Genomic DNA, 13,816 nt, shown 5'->3' with positions numbered 1-13,816 from the left:
CAAGTTGAACAAACCTGTATCCTATTATGTTTGACAGAAAACGAAGGCCACTCAAAAATAAAGTAGTAGATTAGGGTCGCCATATTTTGAAGAGCAAAAAAAGAGTGACTTCTGCGACTTCTGTTTCAGTGACTTCTGTTTCAGTGTATCTGAAGAAGTGTGCATGCACACGAAAGCTCATACCTATGACAAACTTAGTTGGTCTCTAAGGTGCTACTGGAAGGATTTGTTTGTTTGTTTGTTTGTTTGTTTGTTTGTTTGTTTGTTTGTTTCGACTACGTCAGACCAACACGGCTACCTACCTGTACCAAAAAAAAGAGGTCGCATTTGCCGACTTCTACTTTTAACTATGGATTGCTTTGACGACTCTCATTTTAAATACCCCTACTTTATGTAGGCTATAGATTCTGAGATATATTGCTAGTAGCAATGTTCTTAACTTTCAACAACAAAATAACAATAATAATATATTGCTCCCTCGCTTGCTGCATGGAAGTATTTGGGCTCATGTTCACATCTTTGTGAACATAAGTGTGCACAGAACAATTTATTAAACTGTATAACATGGACTCTCCCCTTAAGGGCAGGGGGATGTTAACTCTTGCCCTCCCAGACTCCTCCTTCAAGATCTTGTAGCTGAGCCAGCATCCTTTTAGTTCAGCCACAATCGAAGGGATTTATACAGTATGTAGCTAGTTTAAGATGCTGCTCTGTTGTGATTCTCTGCTGCAGACTAGCTTACCCAGGTGCCATAGATCTGAGTCTAATGCACTAGAAAAAAATTATTGGGTTACTATAAACAAAACAAATAACCCAAGACATTTTGCCAGATTTTTAAAATACGCCAGAACAGAAATTTTAATCCTGAAAATGAGGACTTATCCAGGGGAAAGAGAACATATGGCAACCCTAAGTAGTTTCTGCAGACTCAGGAAACTCCAAATATATATTGGTTCACTGAAAGTTTGTAACATCAAGTTAATAGGGTGTTTGTTACAAAAATGCACAGCTCAACAGAAAAAATGGGTGAATGTTAACATGGGCTGGATATTGGCCTGATCAATGTCAACCGCACAGAAAATGAGGCAACGTATGTTCAGTTTCTAAGTACCCAAAATAACATTTATTATTGGCTATGGATTAAAATTCTGAAGGCTGGTGAAGGCATTCTCTGCGGCAGCCCCTAAGTTATGGGATCCACTCCCCAAGGAGAAAGGAAAGGGTACAGAGCAGTGAAAGATCAACCACATAAACAGAGTCCTGTTTGGGCAGCAGATGCTATCATTCGGTGAAGGAGAAGCCAATATGGTGTCTTCCAGTTGGCTGGTGGGAGTACAACCCCCTCCCTTATCCCTGGCCATTGGCTGTGCTGGCTGGGACTGATGGGAGTTGGAGTCCCGCAACATCTGGAGGGCATGACACTGGCTACCTGTACTCTACTGTATGTACAGTGCAATGATATCATGACACCATGCTGATATGAGCAGACTAGGAAACTAATATCTCTGTTCTGCATTCAACAAAAGTCAATTTATGCTGTGGATTAAGGTAAGCCCCTTGGTACTATCCATCTTTCATTAAAGTGGCTTTCACCCCATTTCATGCTACAATCCATAGCACATTGCTCCATTTTATGCAGTGATCTGACTCACGCAAAATGCTTTTTTATTAACTGTTCCAACAGATAGTTGAAGGTAAGGGACGTTTTGATGTGTTCTTCAGACGACACCAAATCCTTTCTCAGAATAAGTTTGAGGGGAAAGGGAAGGGGGGGCAGAAATATAAAAATAAAGTTTTACTGTCCTAAAGCAGCTATGCTAATGGCTTTGGTGCTAGCAAGGGAATTCAGAAGAATATCACGATACACTGTTGTTAATGAGCATAAAAGTTAATGACAAACTTTTTAGAAGGACGTTCATCCATTAAGGAACATTTTCTCCGATGTGCATGACGCCGACTTTGAAACGTGTTAATAGCAAAAGTTTATAATGGTTTTTGGATTCGCAACTGGTTTTGCTTGTGAGCTTTGTTAATTCAGTTGCTCTTGGTGCTTGGAAGCAGGGAAAAATTACTATCCCTTTTTGCTTTCAGGCAGCTTGAAAATAACTGGTGCATTTGTTTTTTTAACGATACATAAGAATCTGGGGGGGGGGGTGTTTTAAACTCTGGGCTTTATATTAAATCCTCAAAGACGAAATGTCTAATGAGACTGAACAATGCCAGCCATTATCAGGGAGGCAAAGAAAGCCCCCTGATAATACAGCTTTTAAACATTAACAATTTATGACTTGAAACGATACCTTTAATAGCTATTAATCTTGTATTTTGCTGTATTAGTAGCTAAGCACCCTCAATATTCAAACAAACATATTTTTCTTTCGCTAACAGACCTACATCAGACAAAACTAAATCACTTCTGATTCAGAAACTAGGCAACTCCTTTATTTTATGTTTGCTGGGGAACATCTCCTCTAGAGGAGTCACAGGAAAACATAACTTTCCCACTGGAGTCCAGATTAGAGCTGGGCAAAACCGGTTTGAAGTCCATATTGTGGTATCTGTTTCATAATTTGTAACCTGGCAATACACAGTGGTACCTCGCAAGACGAATGCCTCACGCAACAAAAAAACTCGCTAGATGAAAGCGTCCAGCGATTCTTTGTTGCCTTGCAAGACGAAGCTTTCTATGGCTGCGTCTCACAAGACGGATTTGTTTTGCCGTTGTTGTTGTTGTTTTGTTTTGTTTTTGCCGTCCGCCGTTTGTTTCCGCAAGACGAAAATCTCGCTAGACGAAGCGACCCGTGGAATGAATTATTTTCGTCTTGCGAGGTACCACTGTATCACAATTCATGTTATGTGTCAGGGCTGGACGATATATTGTTCAAAACCAATTTGAAGTCCATAGTGCAGGGGTCCCCAAACTAAGGCCCGGGGGCCGGATGTGGCCCAATCGCCTTCTAAATCCGGTCCGCGGACAGTCCAGGAATCACCATGTTTTTACATGAGTAGAATGTGTCCTTTTATTTAAAATGCATCTCTGGGTTATTTGTGGAGCATAAGAATTCGTTCATATTTTTTTTTCAAAATATAGTCCGGCCCCCCACAAGGTCTGAGGGACAGTGTACCGGCCCCCTGCTGAAAAAGTTTGCTGACCCCTGCCATAGTGTGATATTGGTTTCACAATTTTTGACCTATTCTGGACTAAAACATGATTGGGAGGGGGGGGCTTCTCAAGGACCTGGGAGCACCCAATGTCATCACCAGCTTATTCCTGGCCTAAGAAAGATCTGAGTCATTGGGTAGGTGGAGGTGGCGGATACCTTGCATCTGGTCCCATCCTGACTGCTCATAAAACCCTTGGGCCAATCGAACAGTCTCAAACAGAGGGGTCGACATTTAGAAACTAGTTACCATGCTAATGCTTTATCTGTTTCCATTGGGCAAGTGTTTTGGAGGAAAGGCTTTTTTAACTCTTTGGACTGAGACATTAGCACTCCCTGGAGCACGACACCGAGAATATCGCGGCAGGACATTCCTATGGGCTTGGGAAGGGACAACCTAATCGTTTCAGTGATGCAGCGCATTTGATAGAATACTGCATGCAGCACACAGAGGGTGGGGGGAAGAGATAAGTCAAATGTTCCAGTCCATTAAAAAGAAATCTAACAATGGGGTCCCATGACATAGGTTAATTAATTTAGTAGGAAGATGTTGCAAAACGTAGGAAGGATCAATATAGGACAGCGGCCTTGACCGTTCTGCTTCACAGCGGAGTGCGTTGTTTCTTTGAAGGAAAGGAATACCAGCAGTGGAATCCCATGGCATGGCATAATTAATTTACTGTGAACATGCTACAAGGAGGAGGAACAATGCAAGGCAGTTGCTTTGATTGTTCGGCTTCATGGAAGAAATGTACTTAGATGTCTACTAGCTAAACAGAGGGGTTGTTTGCTTAGTTGAGGTTGACTGTACTCAAAAGACAATCTTCCTGCTTGCTTGGGTGTTTATCTAGCACAGAGAATGCATTTCCCCTCCTTGCATAACTGCTGTGCTTGGAATACTAATAGAGGAACCCCACTCCCCCTCTGGCAGTATCCTTGGAAAAATGCAGAGCTATATATCTAGATGGGTTCCCCACGATTCTTTCCATTGCATAGGAAAGGAGGGGCATGTCTTTTCAGGGAAGTAGACACTTCTTCTGACTCTGCAAGCAGTGCCACATTTTACAGTGCAACATATGTGTGTCAAAACATTTTCCTCTACACAGAGTTGTGCTAATTCTTAGCAACTGTACTGGTGATCTTACTGTGCTTATTATTACAACCTGATGTGTTGAAGCCATTCTACTACAATGATGAGGTTACCTGAAAGACCACCTTGTAACTTATACACCAGCCAAATCACCGTGACAATCTGGAGAAACTCCTGGCTGTCCCAGATTTCCTATTGAAACAAGCCAGGCATCTACAATTTAGATATTTAGATATTTCTTCTCCTGCTGAAAACATTTCTGTTTCACCAAGCACTTTTAGGCAATTAATTTGATTCAATGTTTGTCATTTGTTCTGTGTTTTATGGTGTTTTAATGACTTTATTGTACAGTGCCATGATACTACTTTTTTTTTAAGTTGGTGGTTTGAAAATACTCTTGTAGATAAAGAATAAGAGTGACAGCACCAAGTAAGTTATGCATTATGATTGTTTAAAAGATTGCAGCTGGGTTTGTTTTTAAAATCATTAGTAGGAGAAGGAAAGTATTCTCTCTTATGTAACATTTTCACTAGGCAAAACACTCCTGTCAAAGATTCTCTTCAGAGTCAACTCCAACAACATCCACAGGAAATGGTCAGCTTAGCTCAGCATCCCACCTCCAGCTTGCTCAAAACTATGTTTCTACCACCACTCCTTTCTACTTGGTAGCACTTTGTCTCAGCATCCTTTCAAGCCAAGGAAGAAGGCGCCAAAGTCAAGTCTCCTACTGCAATCCAAAGAGTCTCAACACATGTATGTTTGCATTCTTATTATTTTTGACATGCACTAAGGCAGTGATGGCGAACCTATGACACGCATGTCAGCACTGACACGCACAGCCATTTTCGGTGACACGCAGCCGCATGCCGAGACCTCACTTCCGGCCGGCGGTCGAATGCCACAGGCGATGCATCTCTGGGGGCCTTGTGGACTTCCGGCAAGGCAAGATGGCGGTCAGCACGGAGCCACGGAGCTCCTGAAAGTGATCAGTGCTGCAGGAGCTGCCGGACAGGCTCCCGAGCCACCGAAACTGCCACCGCCTGGACACTGGGGGCCACCAGTGCAGCAACCAGGGAGCTGCCGGACCCCACCCCCACCCCGCGAACCTGGCTGATGGCCTCGAGACACTCCGGAGGCTGGAGGAGGAAAAAGGAAGCCCCAAGCCCGCTGCCGCCACCCCCGCATAAAGGAGGGAGAAAAGAAGGAAAAACAAGGCAAAGGAGAACAGGGGTCTGCTCGCTCCATTGCCGTCCCCGTCGCCCCCGCCTCAAGGGAGAGGAGGGGGCCCTTGGAGGAGGGAGAAGAACCCCAACCCCAACCTCACTGCTGCCGCCGCCGCCACCTTACCGCCATCCCGGGAAGAGAGAAGAGACACCCAAGTAAGTTGAAACCCCTTCCCTGTTGCCCCACTGCCGCGGAAGCATAGCCGAGTGAGGGGGAAAGTGGGCTGAAGAGTGGCTCAAGGAGGCACAGGCCCAACCCGAGCCCACCTCCCCAGCGGCAGACCCATTGGAGGAAGGTTTTGCCTTATTTTTTTCCTTTTAATATTTTTATATTTTTTTAAAAAAAACTCTAATAATTTTTCCCCTCCCCTTTTTCCTTTTTTTTAAAGGGGAAACAATGATACATTTTTGTTATTTAAACTATAGATATCACGAAATTATGGTGTTTTTTTCCTCTAAGTGACACGCCACCCAAGTTATGCTCGGTTTTTTGGTGGATTTTGACACACCAAGCTCAAAAGGTTGCCCATCACTGCACTAAGGCAATGGCAGCGAACATGACGGCCTCCAGACTCTGTTGGACTAAAACTCCCATCATCCTAGACCACTGGCCATGCTGGGTAGGGCTGATGGGAGCTGTAGTTCAGGAGGGCATCACTCGGCAGCAGCATTTCAAATCACAGCAACCTGCACTCCATCAGAGACTGGTTCGGGCTCCATTGAGTTTTATGAGTGTAATAGCAATAACCATTTCCAAACTATCTTGCACTTGCCATGTTAATCCATCAGCAGCTAAAACACAAACTCCTTCAACTTAACACACATGAGGGTTTGTTGTTGTTTTGTTGTATTTTTTAGGAATATGCTTTGAGCAAACAGGAAAAGCGGGAAACCAAGTTGAGATAGTGTAAGAGCTGATCCTCAAAAAGATCAATGTATGGAAGAGTTGATCCTTAAGATCAATGCATGTGTCTAAAGAGTTTAGCCAGAATTCAGTGCTGAAATAGCATTAAGTATGCTAAGATTCCCACACAGCTACTGCGCAGAGCAGAGCTACAGAGTCTAGCCAAGGTGAAACAATAAAAATAGCTCAGGATCAACTTTAAAAAATCCTTTTATTCTAAGGGAGCTCCAACCACACATTTCAGAACAAAAACAGGAGATGCATTTTTGAAGGTTTATGCCTCTCAATGCCAGTTGGCCACTGTGAAAAAAGGATGGCTCTTTGGCCAACTTCACCAGGGCTCTCACAATGTCCTTACCAGTCATTAACTAGTACTGTGTGCAGATAAAGAGAATTGAATCACCTGAACACTCTTTGTTGGAACTACTCACTGCTGGAATTTCTGGAACAAGTACGTACATCTTCATATTCCAACTTAATAGACCATAAACCAGCATAGCTTTCCAAAAATCTACTGGGGCGCTCAGAAGAGCAAAGCAAAACATAAAACAGCAGCTAGAATACCGTAAGTATCCAGCAGGATGTCCTCAAGTTGCTCCTTGGCTTCAGAGCTGAAAACTTCGTCAGATACAATATAAAAACATGACTGATTTGATGTTGCCTTGTAATCTGAGAAGAGTTTCCCCCTCATTACAACCCTGGATAACGGAAACAGCTGTCTTAGCTGGCTGCTATAACCAGATCCCTTTTTAAAAAGTTGGGGGGGGGGGAGGAGAGAGAAGTCAACAGAGATGGAAACACTAGATTTTCTATTAAACAATATTCCCTATGAAGAAGAAAGCAAAGCTCTCCCACCAGCCTCGCTAACATGTCTGTGAAGAACCAATATGGACTGCCAATGTTTTAAGGCCGTGTATAATGTTTTTTGCCTGGCACCTGCTTCAGGCTGGTGGCTAAAAAAACTATGTTATTTTCTCAGGTTTTAATCAACACAATATGGCTGGGGGGTTTTTTGAGCTGCTTTGGAACTGCTGTTCTTACACGATGTATTGTTTTGCACTGCATTCTCTGATTTATTGAACTTATATGTAGCCATTTTACTGCATTTTATTAAATTCAAAAGAAAACATCTTCCCTATGATAGGGAGAAAGTAGACAAAATGAGCAGACAAAAAGAGCTCCCTGCTCTGATCAGGAAATTTCACATTCCATCTTATGCAGGGGGGGGGACTGAGGTACTCATCAACAGAATCATAGAGTTGGAAGAGACCACAAGGGCCATCCAGTCCAACCCCCTGCCAAGCAGGAAACACCATCAAAGCATTCTTGACATATGGCTGTCAAGCATCTGCTTAAAGACCTCCAAAGAAGGAGACTCCACCACTTTCCTTGGCAGCAAATTCCACTGTCGAACAGCTCTTACTGTCAGGAAGTTCTTCCTAATGTTTAGGTGGAATCTTCTTTCTTGAAGTTTGAATCCATTGCTCCGTGTCCGCTTCTCTGGAGCAGCAGAAAACAACCTTTCTCCCTCCTCCATATGGCATCCTTTCATATATTTGAACATGGCTATCATATCACCCCTTAACCTTCTCTTCTCCAGGCTAAACATACCTAGCTCCCTAAGCCGTTCCTCATAAGGCATCGTTTCCAGGCCTTTGACCATTTTGGTTGCCCTCTTCTGGACACGTTCCAGCTTGTCAGTATCCTTCTGGAACTGTGGTGCCCAGAACTGGACACAGTACTCCAGGTGAGGTCTGACCAGAGCAGAATACAGAGGTACTATTACTTCCCTAGATCTAGATGCTATACTCCTATTATACTCAATATCTTTAGAGTACAGATATTTTGGCGCAAAGTTAACGCTTGGCCAAAAACCCCTAAGGAAATTTATTGATTTTTTTTGTTTGCTGCAAATAAACAACAACCCCCTTTTGTAGCACTGCTTCAATTGAGCAGTTGCTAAAATACTAAACCACCACCATCAGAAATAATTGCCCCCGAAACACAGCTGCCTCATGAGGCAGTCCCTGCAGCGAGAGATCCAAAGGTATTTTCCTCCTACAAGTAGCAGAGGCTATTACTGTGTCTTGGCTCTTAAGAAGGAAGTGAAGCAAGCCATGGTGTTCAAAAAAAGCAATTCAGGATCTTCAAATTGAAGGAGGGGAAGAATGCTACCTGAGCCAACTAAAATCTCCTCTTGGATTTAAACATAACAAAACAGAAGGGGTTGAAAGGGGTGGGAGAGAGAGAGAACAAGCCCTACCAAACAAGAAATGAAAAAGCGGGTCAAAATGTCTCTTTCACATAATCCCAAGAGAAAGAGCAATGCAAATATGCAGGCTGCCCTGTTAAATATATCCTCAGAAATATACATATCTTCATCAGATCACCAGTTGAACAAGCAGAACCCGGGGCAAGAGGCAGCTCCTCCAGTGGCTTCATTTCACCCACCAAAGCACACAGAATATTAGGATTTGGTGCAGGGATTTGCTATGGCAGCAATTCCCAAAATCTCAAAATAAGACTGAAGTTGCAAAGGTATTTGTTTCCATCTATATCCCACATATATACTTTGTATATATACTATATACTTTGGCCACCTCATGAGAAGAGAAGACTCCCTGGAAAAGACCCTGGTGTTGGGAAAGATGGAGGGCACAAGGAGAAGGGGACGACAGAGGATGAGATGGTTGGACAGTGTTCTCGAAGCTACAAACATGAGTCTGACCAAACTGCGGGAGGCAGTGGAAGACAGGAGTGCCTGGCGTGCTATGGTCCATGGCAGGGGTACCCAAACTAAGGCCCGGGGGCCAGATGCGGCCCAATCGCCTTCTAAATCCGGCCCGCGGACGGTCTGGGAATCAGCATGTTTTTACATGAGTAGAATGTGTCCTTTTATTTAAAATGCATCTCTGGGTTATTTGTGGGGCATAGGAATTCGTTCATTTTTTTTTTCAAAAAGTAGTCCGGCCCCCCACAAGGTCTGAGGGACAGTGGACCGGTCCCCTGCTGAAAAAGTTTGCTGACCCCTGGTCCATGGGGTCACGAAGAGTCGGACACGACTAAACAACAATAATATCCCACAGAGCATGGAAACTTTTACACAGGGGATGGGGAATCAGTGTCCTTCCAGATGTGGCTGCAGTGCAACATTTCTGGCCAATGAACATGCTGGCCTGGAGCTGATGGGGGCTGAAGACAGACAACATCTGGGAGACCACAATTCCCTCCCATCTCTGTTTTAAACCAGTATGTTATGTTACTAGCAACATATATACTAACTAGACTAACAGTAGCAGCAGCAGCAGCAGCAAAGTCCTGCCACGGTGCCCCATTTATCTTAAATTTATGAGGACTGGGGCACGGCCATACTTGTAAAGATGCAAATGGTCTATGGGTCCTTACTTAATAAACCCAATAATAAAATAAAGCAAGAGCAGTTTACAGCACATGTAAGATGGACATAAGATTGACTCTCCTGGCTGCCACCAAATTATAGAGACTGTTGGAAGGGCTACTCACCAGCCAAGGGAGAATGAGGTCAGCAAAGTACACAAACGCAGCGCCCAGAGTGAAACCAACAGCTACAGGGAAGAAGGCAAAGGCCCCAAACTTTCCAGAGTCCTCTGCCAGTTCAATGGCAGGTGCAAGGAGCGACCAGTAAGAAGCAGCCAGCATAACCTAAAACAACAGAAGAGTTAGTGCAAATTAAGGATGCAATAATATAGCCCTCTTCAATCATTCTGAGCCTCCGATCAATACTTATTTCACTGCTACAAGAAGATTCACTGGTAGTATGTTGCATTTCTATAGCAATGAACCAAGATAATCAAATTTCTACCTGTCCTTTGTTCAATAATGTGAGACACCCGAATCCAGTAACTCCGCAGGGTAAGATCTCCCTTATATTTATTTTATTTTATTCCAAATCCAGATGCCTGGACTGTAAACCATGAATTTAGGAGCTGAATTGATTTTTTTTCTTTTTAATATAACTCCCACTTAAAAAACACACACACAAAAAAACAAGGTAAAACATCCAACGATATTGAGAAGCAATTCCTGCCCTATTATGTGGTTAACATGCCTTGGAACAATAGAACTATCCAGGAGATGTGGGGAGCTTCATAACAGGTTGTGAAATGTTTCACTGCAGACAAACCATGAACTGCAACCACGTTCCTTTCCTAGTTTATAGTTCATGGTTTGTCTGGGAGAGATAAACCACAAGATCAGGTTCAGACAACACATTGTAAGTCAAACCATGACTTAGCTTACAGCAGCCAGAGGACTGAGAGAGGAGTGTAGCAGCTGTGATAATCTCTCTGGGAACACTTAGGCTTCTGTGTTTGCACTTTGTGTTGTGCGTGAACCAGCTCCATATGCTGAAATGTGGTGGTAAATGTGGGTGGGAAGAAGCTGAAGATGATACATTTCTGTCCAACCCTCAAAGTGTTGTAAGCCAGAAAATCGCTTATCTCCTTAGTTTACGCCAATAAAACTCTGAAACACGAGGAGTTAGGAGCCCAACGTTTTTTATTGCAAAGCAATAGGTTGCAGTCGGATCGTTCTGCAAAACTGCAACCCCGCCCGGTGGTCCAGACAGTTGTATTTATAAAATTTCAAACAAAGCATTTCAGTTTTCACCAATCATATACATCATTACTGTACCTCCTTTCATGTTTAATACACAAGCGCAATAAGCACTGGCAATTTCTGCTGATTAAATTATTATTCCTACTGTGTTCTGTTACACTGTGTTAGTGTGCATGTTGGGAACCTGTGTTATGTGTAGCCATTTGCACCATGTAGCAACTTATGTTCTAGCTTTGAGCTGTATGTTTGTGATTCACATACAGTGGTACCTCGGTTTAAGTACACAATTGGTTCCGGAAGTCTGTACTTAACCTGAAGCGAACTTTCCCATTGAAAGTAATGGAAAGTGGATTAATCCGTTCCAGACGGGTCCGCGGAGTACTTAAACTGAAAGTACTCAAACCGAAGCGTACTTAAACTGAGGTATGACTGTATTAGCTGTATTTCTGCCCCAATGCGGGACGGCAACTTGCAAAATCATCAGTTTCATAAAGTTAACAGGCTACCATAACTTCTCTATTAGAAGCACACTCAAGGATTTACAGGGATTTACACATTATCACATTTATTGCGGCCCTTTGTGGCCCTTTGCCACAAAAGGAGCTCCTTTAAGTGTAGCGTTTGTGCATAATGCAAGTATAGTACAAACCTGAACACATACAGAGGAGCAAAACAGCAGTATTCCTAGCCACCATGCTAGACGTTCCCAAGGTTTAAACATACAAACTTTTTTTCTCAAAGAATGTCAACATGAATTTGAAATATGATGCTGAATAACATTTTTTATCCTTTACATGTTTCTGTCAAGAGCAATTTAAGAACAACGAAAAGACAAATCTTGACTCCGCCAAAGTGGACTTTTAACCGGAAAGCACAGTCAAAGCAACAATAAGCACATACAAAATACAGTGTGCTTTTTCCACTGAGAAGTAATGATGTCAAAATAACCCTTCCAAATGGTTGGCTAGAGACTAAGCAAATAGGTAATTCAAGCCTGCTGCTTCTTAAAAATGGACTGCGCTGTCAAAGGGAAGTAGCCACTGTGCTCTCTTAAAGACTGTTTTATTTTATTTATTTTTTTAAAAAGTAAATAATCACTTGTTTACGTCCTTTCCTCTCCACATATGCTAGTTTCAAACTGCTCCGATTTCTCCTTAAACAGCTGCAAAGCACCTTCCCCACTTACACTCCCTCACGGTGAAGCCAGCACTAAAACATGGAGAGCACCATATTGCCCTGTTGAGATACAGTATGTTCTTTATTTTGTACCTTTGCCCAGCCGACTGGTCTTGGAACTCGGGAGCTTTGGGGTACAACATGGCTGCTGCATCAGCAGCACCCAGCAACTTTTTCTCTGAGGTCTTTTTTAAGTCTGCTAGTGAAGAAGATGGAATATGAAAGGAGGCAGGGGAGCAGAGAATGGGGGGGGGAGAGAGAGAGACCCAAAACATGGAAACAAAAACTTAAGTAAATTTAAGTCCCATGTTGCAGGTTGAGGCTAAAGGACTGAACATGGAGAAGGCCACTAGTTCAGTGAACTTTATCCACCATGCAAGAGGGAGAGGAACGAAAAGCTGCTCCGGAATCTGAGCGGGTTTTTCTTCTTCTTCATTTCTGTTTCTGTTCCATCAATGTGGCTTCTACGGCACCAAAAGCACCTGCATTGCAGGGGGTTGGACTACAAGACCCTAGTGGTACCTTTCAACTCTACAATCCAAGTAGGGATAATAGGAAGGGGTTGCTGTGGGCTTTAGAAAGGCAGCAGCTTTCTGTCACGTATTTAATAGGCAGCAACCAAATTGCTACTTGAGGGAAAGGTTTTTTAGATCCTCACACACACAAGTCTAGTCATCCTTCCACTCGGAAATTTAGAGAATTAGAATCATAGAATTGGAAGAGACCACAAGGGCCATCCAGTCCAACCCCCTGCCAAGCAGGAAACACCATCAAAGCATTCCTGACATATGGCCCTCAAGCCTCTGCTTAAAGACCTCCAACCACACTCCTTGGTAGGAAATTCCACTGCCGAACAGCTCTTACTGTCAAGAAGTTCTTTCTAATGTTTAGGTGCAGTCTTCTTTCTTGTAGTTTGAATCCATTGCTCCGTGTCCGCTTCTCTGGAGCAGCAGAAAACAACCTTTCTCCCTCCACTATATGGCATCCTTTTATATATTTGAACATGGCTATCATATATCACCCCTTAACCTTCTCTTCTCCAGGCTATAGATTATAGATCTCACCCTGTAAAACCACTGGATTACTACAATATTTGGTGCGGGATGGAGAGGGACCTCATCAAATAAGGCCCCTAAGACACAGCCCAATAATAAATGCTGAGCTTTCCTCAGCATTTTCTCAGATTTCAGCATTTCGAAGTCTACACACACATCCTTTCCTTTACCTCATCAGCGAAAGCAATTACGCAACTGCCAAGGAGCAACACAGCTGCAGGAGAAAGATCGACTAGTACACTGTCACAGACTGCCTTCCACAAATTAGAACAACAGTAACGATTTTATCGTTTGCTCGCTCACAATGCAGAAGTACATACCCCGCTCCGCCCGCTCCCCAGGAAGGCTACGCAACTGTAATTAATCACAGGTGAACCTTCTTTAGTCTTCATTATATAACAATTAGGTTTGGTGACACTGCTGTCTCACGCATTTGAGGATTTCATTATTACTATAGCTTGTGTTGAAAGCTATGCCAAGTCTCTCAGTTCCACTCATCCAAGGATATATACCAGGGGTCCCCAGACTACGGCCTAGGGGCCTGACATGGCCCATGAGGCTCATTTATCCAGCCCCCAGCAACCCCTGCTGCCCATTGCCGCTGCCCGCTC

At 43.4% G+C, this 13,816-nt stretch overlaps 1 protein-coding gene across 4 annotated transcripts in view; it reads right to left on the bottom strand.

Moving 5' to 3' along the window:
• SLC39A11 (solute carrier family 39 member 11) overlaps nt 1-13,816 on the bottom strand; it is a 266,928-nt gene that overhangs the window by 234,514 nt on the left and 18,598 nt on the right. For all 4 annotated transcript variants that reach the window (XM_035104080.2, XM_035104081.2, XM_060271959.1 and 1 more), the window contains one exon: nt 9,901-10,059. In XM_035104080.2, the coding sequence (XP_034959971.2) occupies nt 9,901-10,059 (159 nt within the window). The remainder of the gene's footprint in view (nt 1-9,900; nt 10,060-13,816) is intronic.

Source organism: Zootoca vivipara, chromosome 2 (genome assembly GCF_963506605.1).
Source record: "Zootoca vivipara chromosome 2, rZooViv1.1, whole genome shotgun sequence".
In the NCBI taxonomy this organism is placed as follows: Eukaryota; Metazoa; Chordata; class Lepidosauria; order Squamata; family Lacertidae; genus Zootoca; species Zootoca vivipara.
This window is presented reverse-complemented; position numbering and strand designations above follow the sequence as displayed.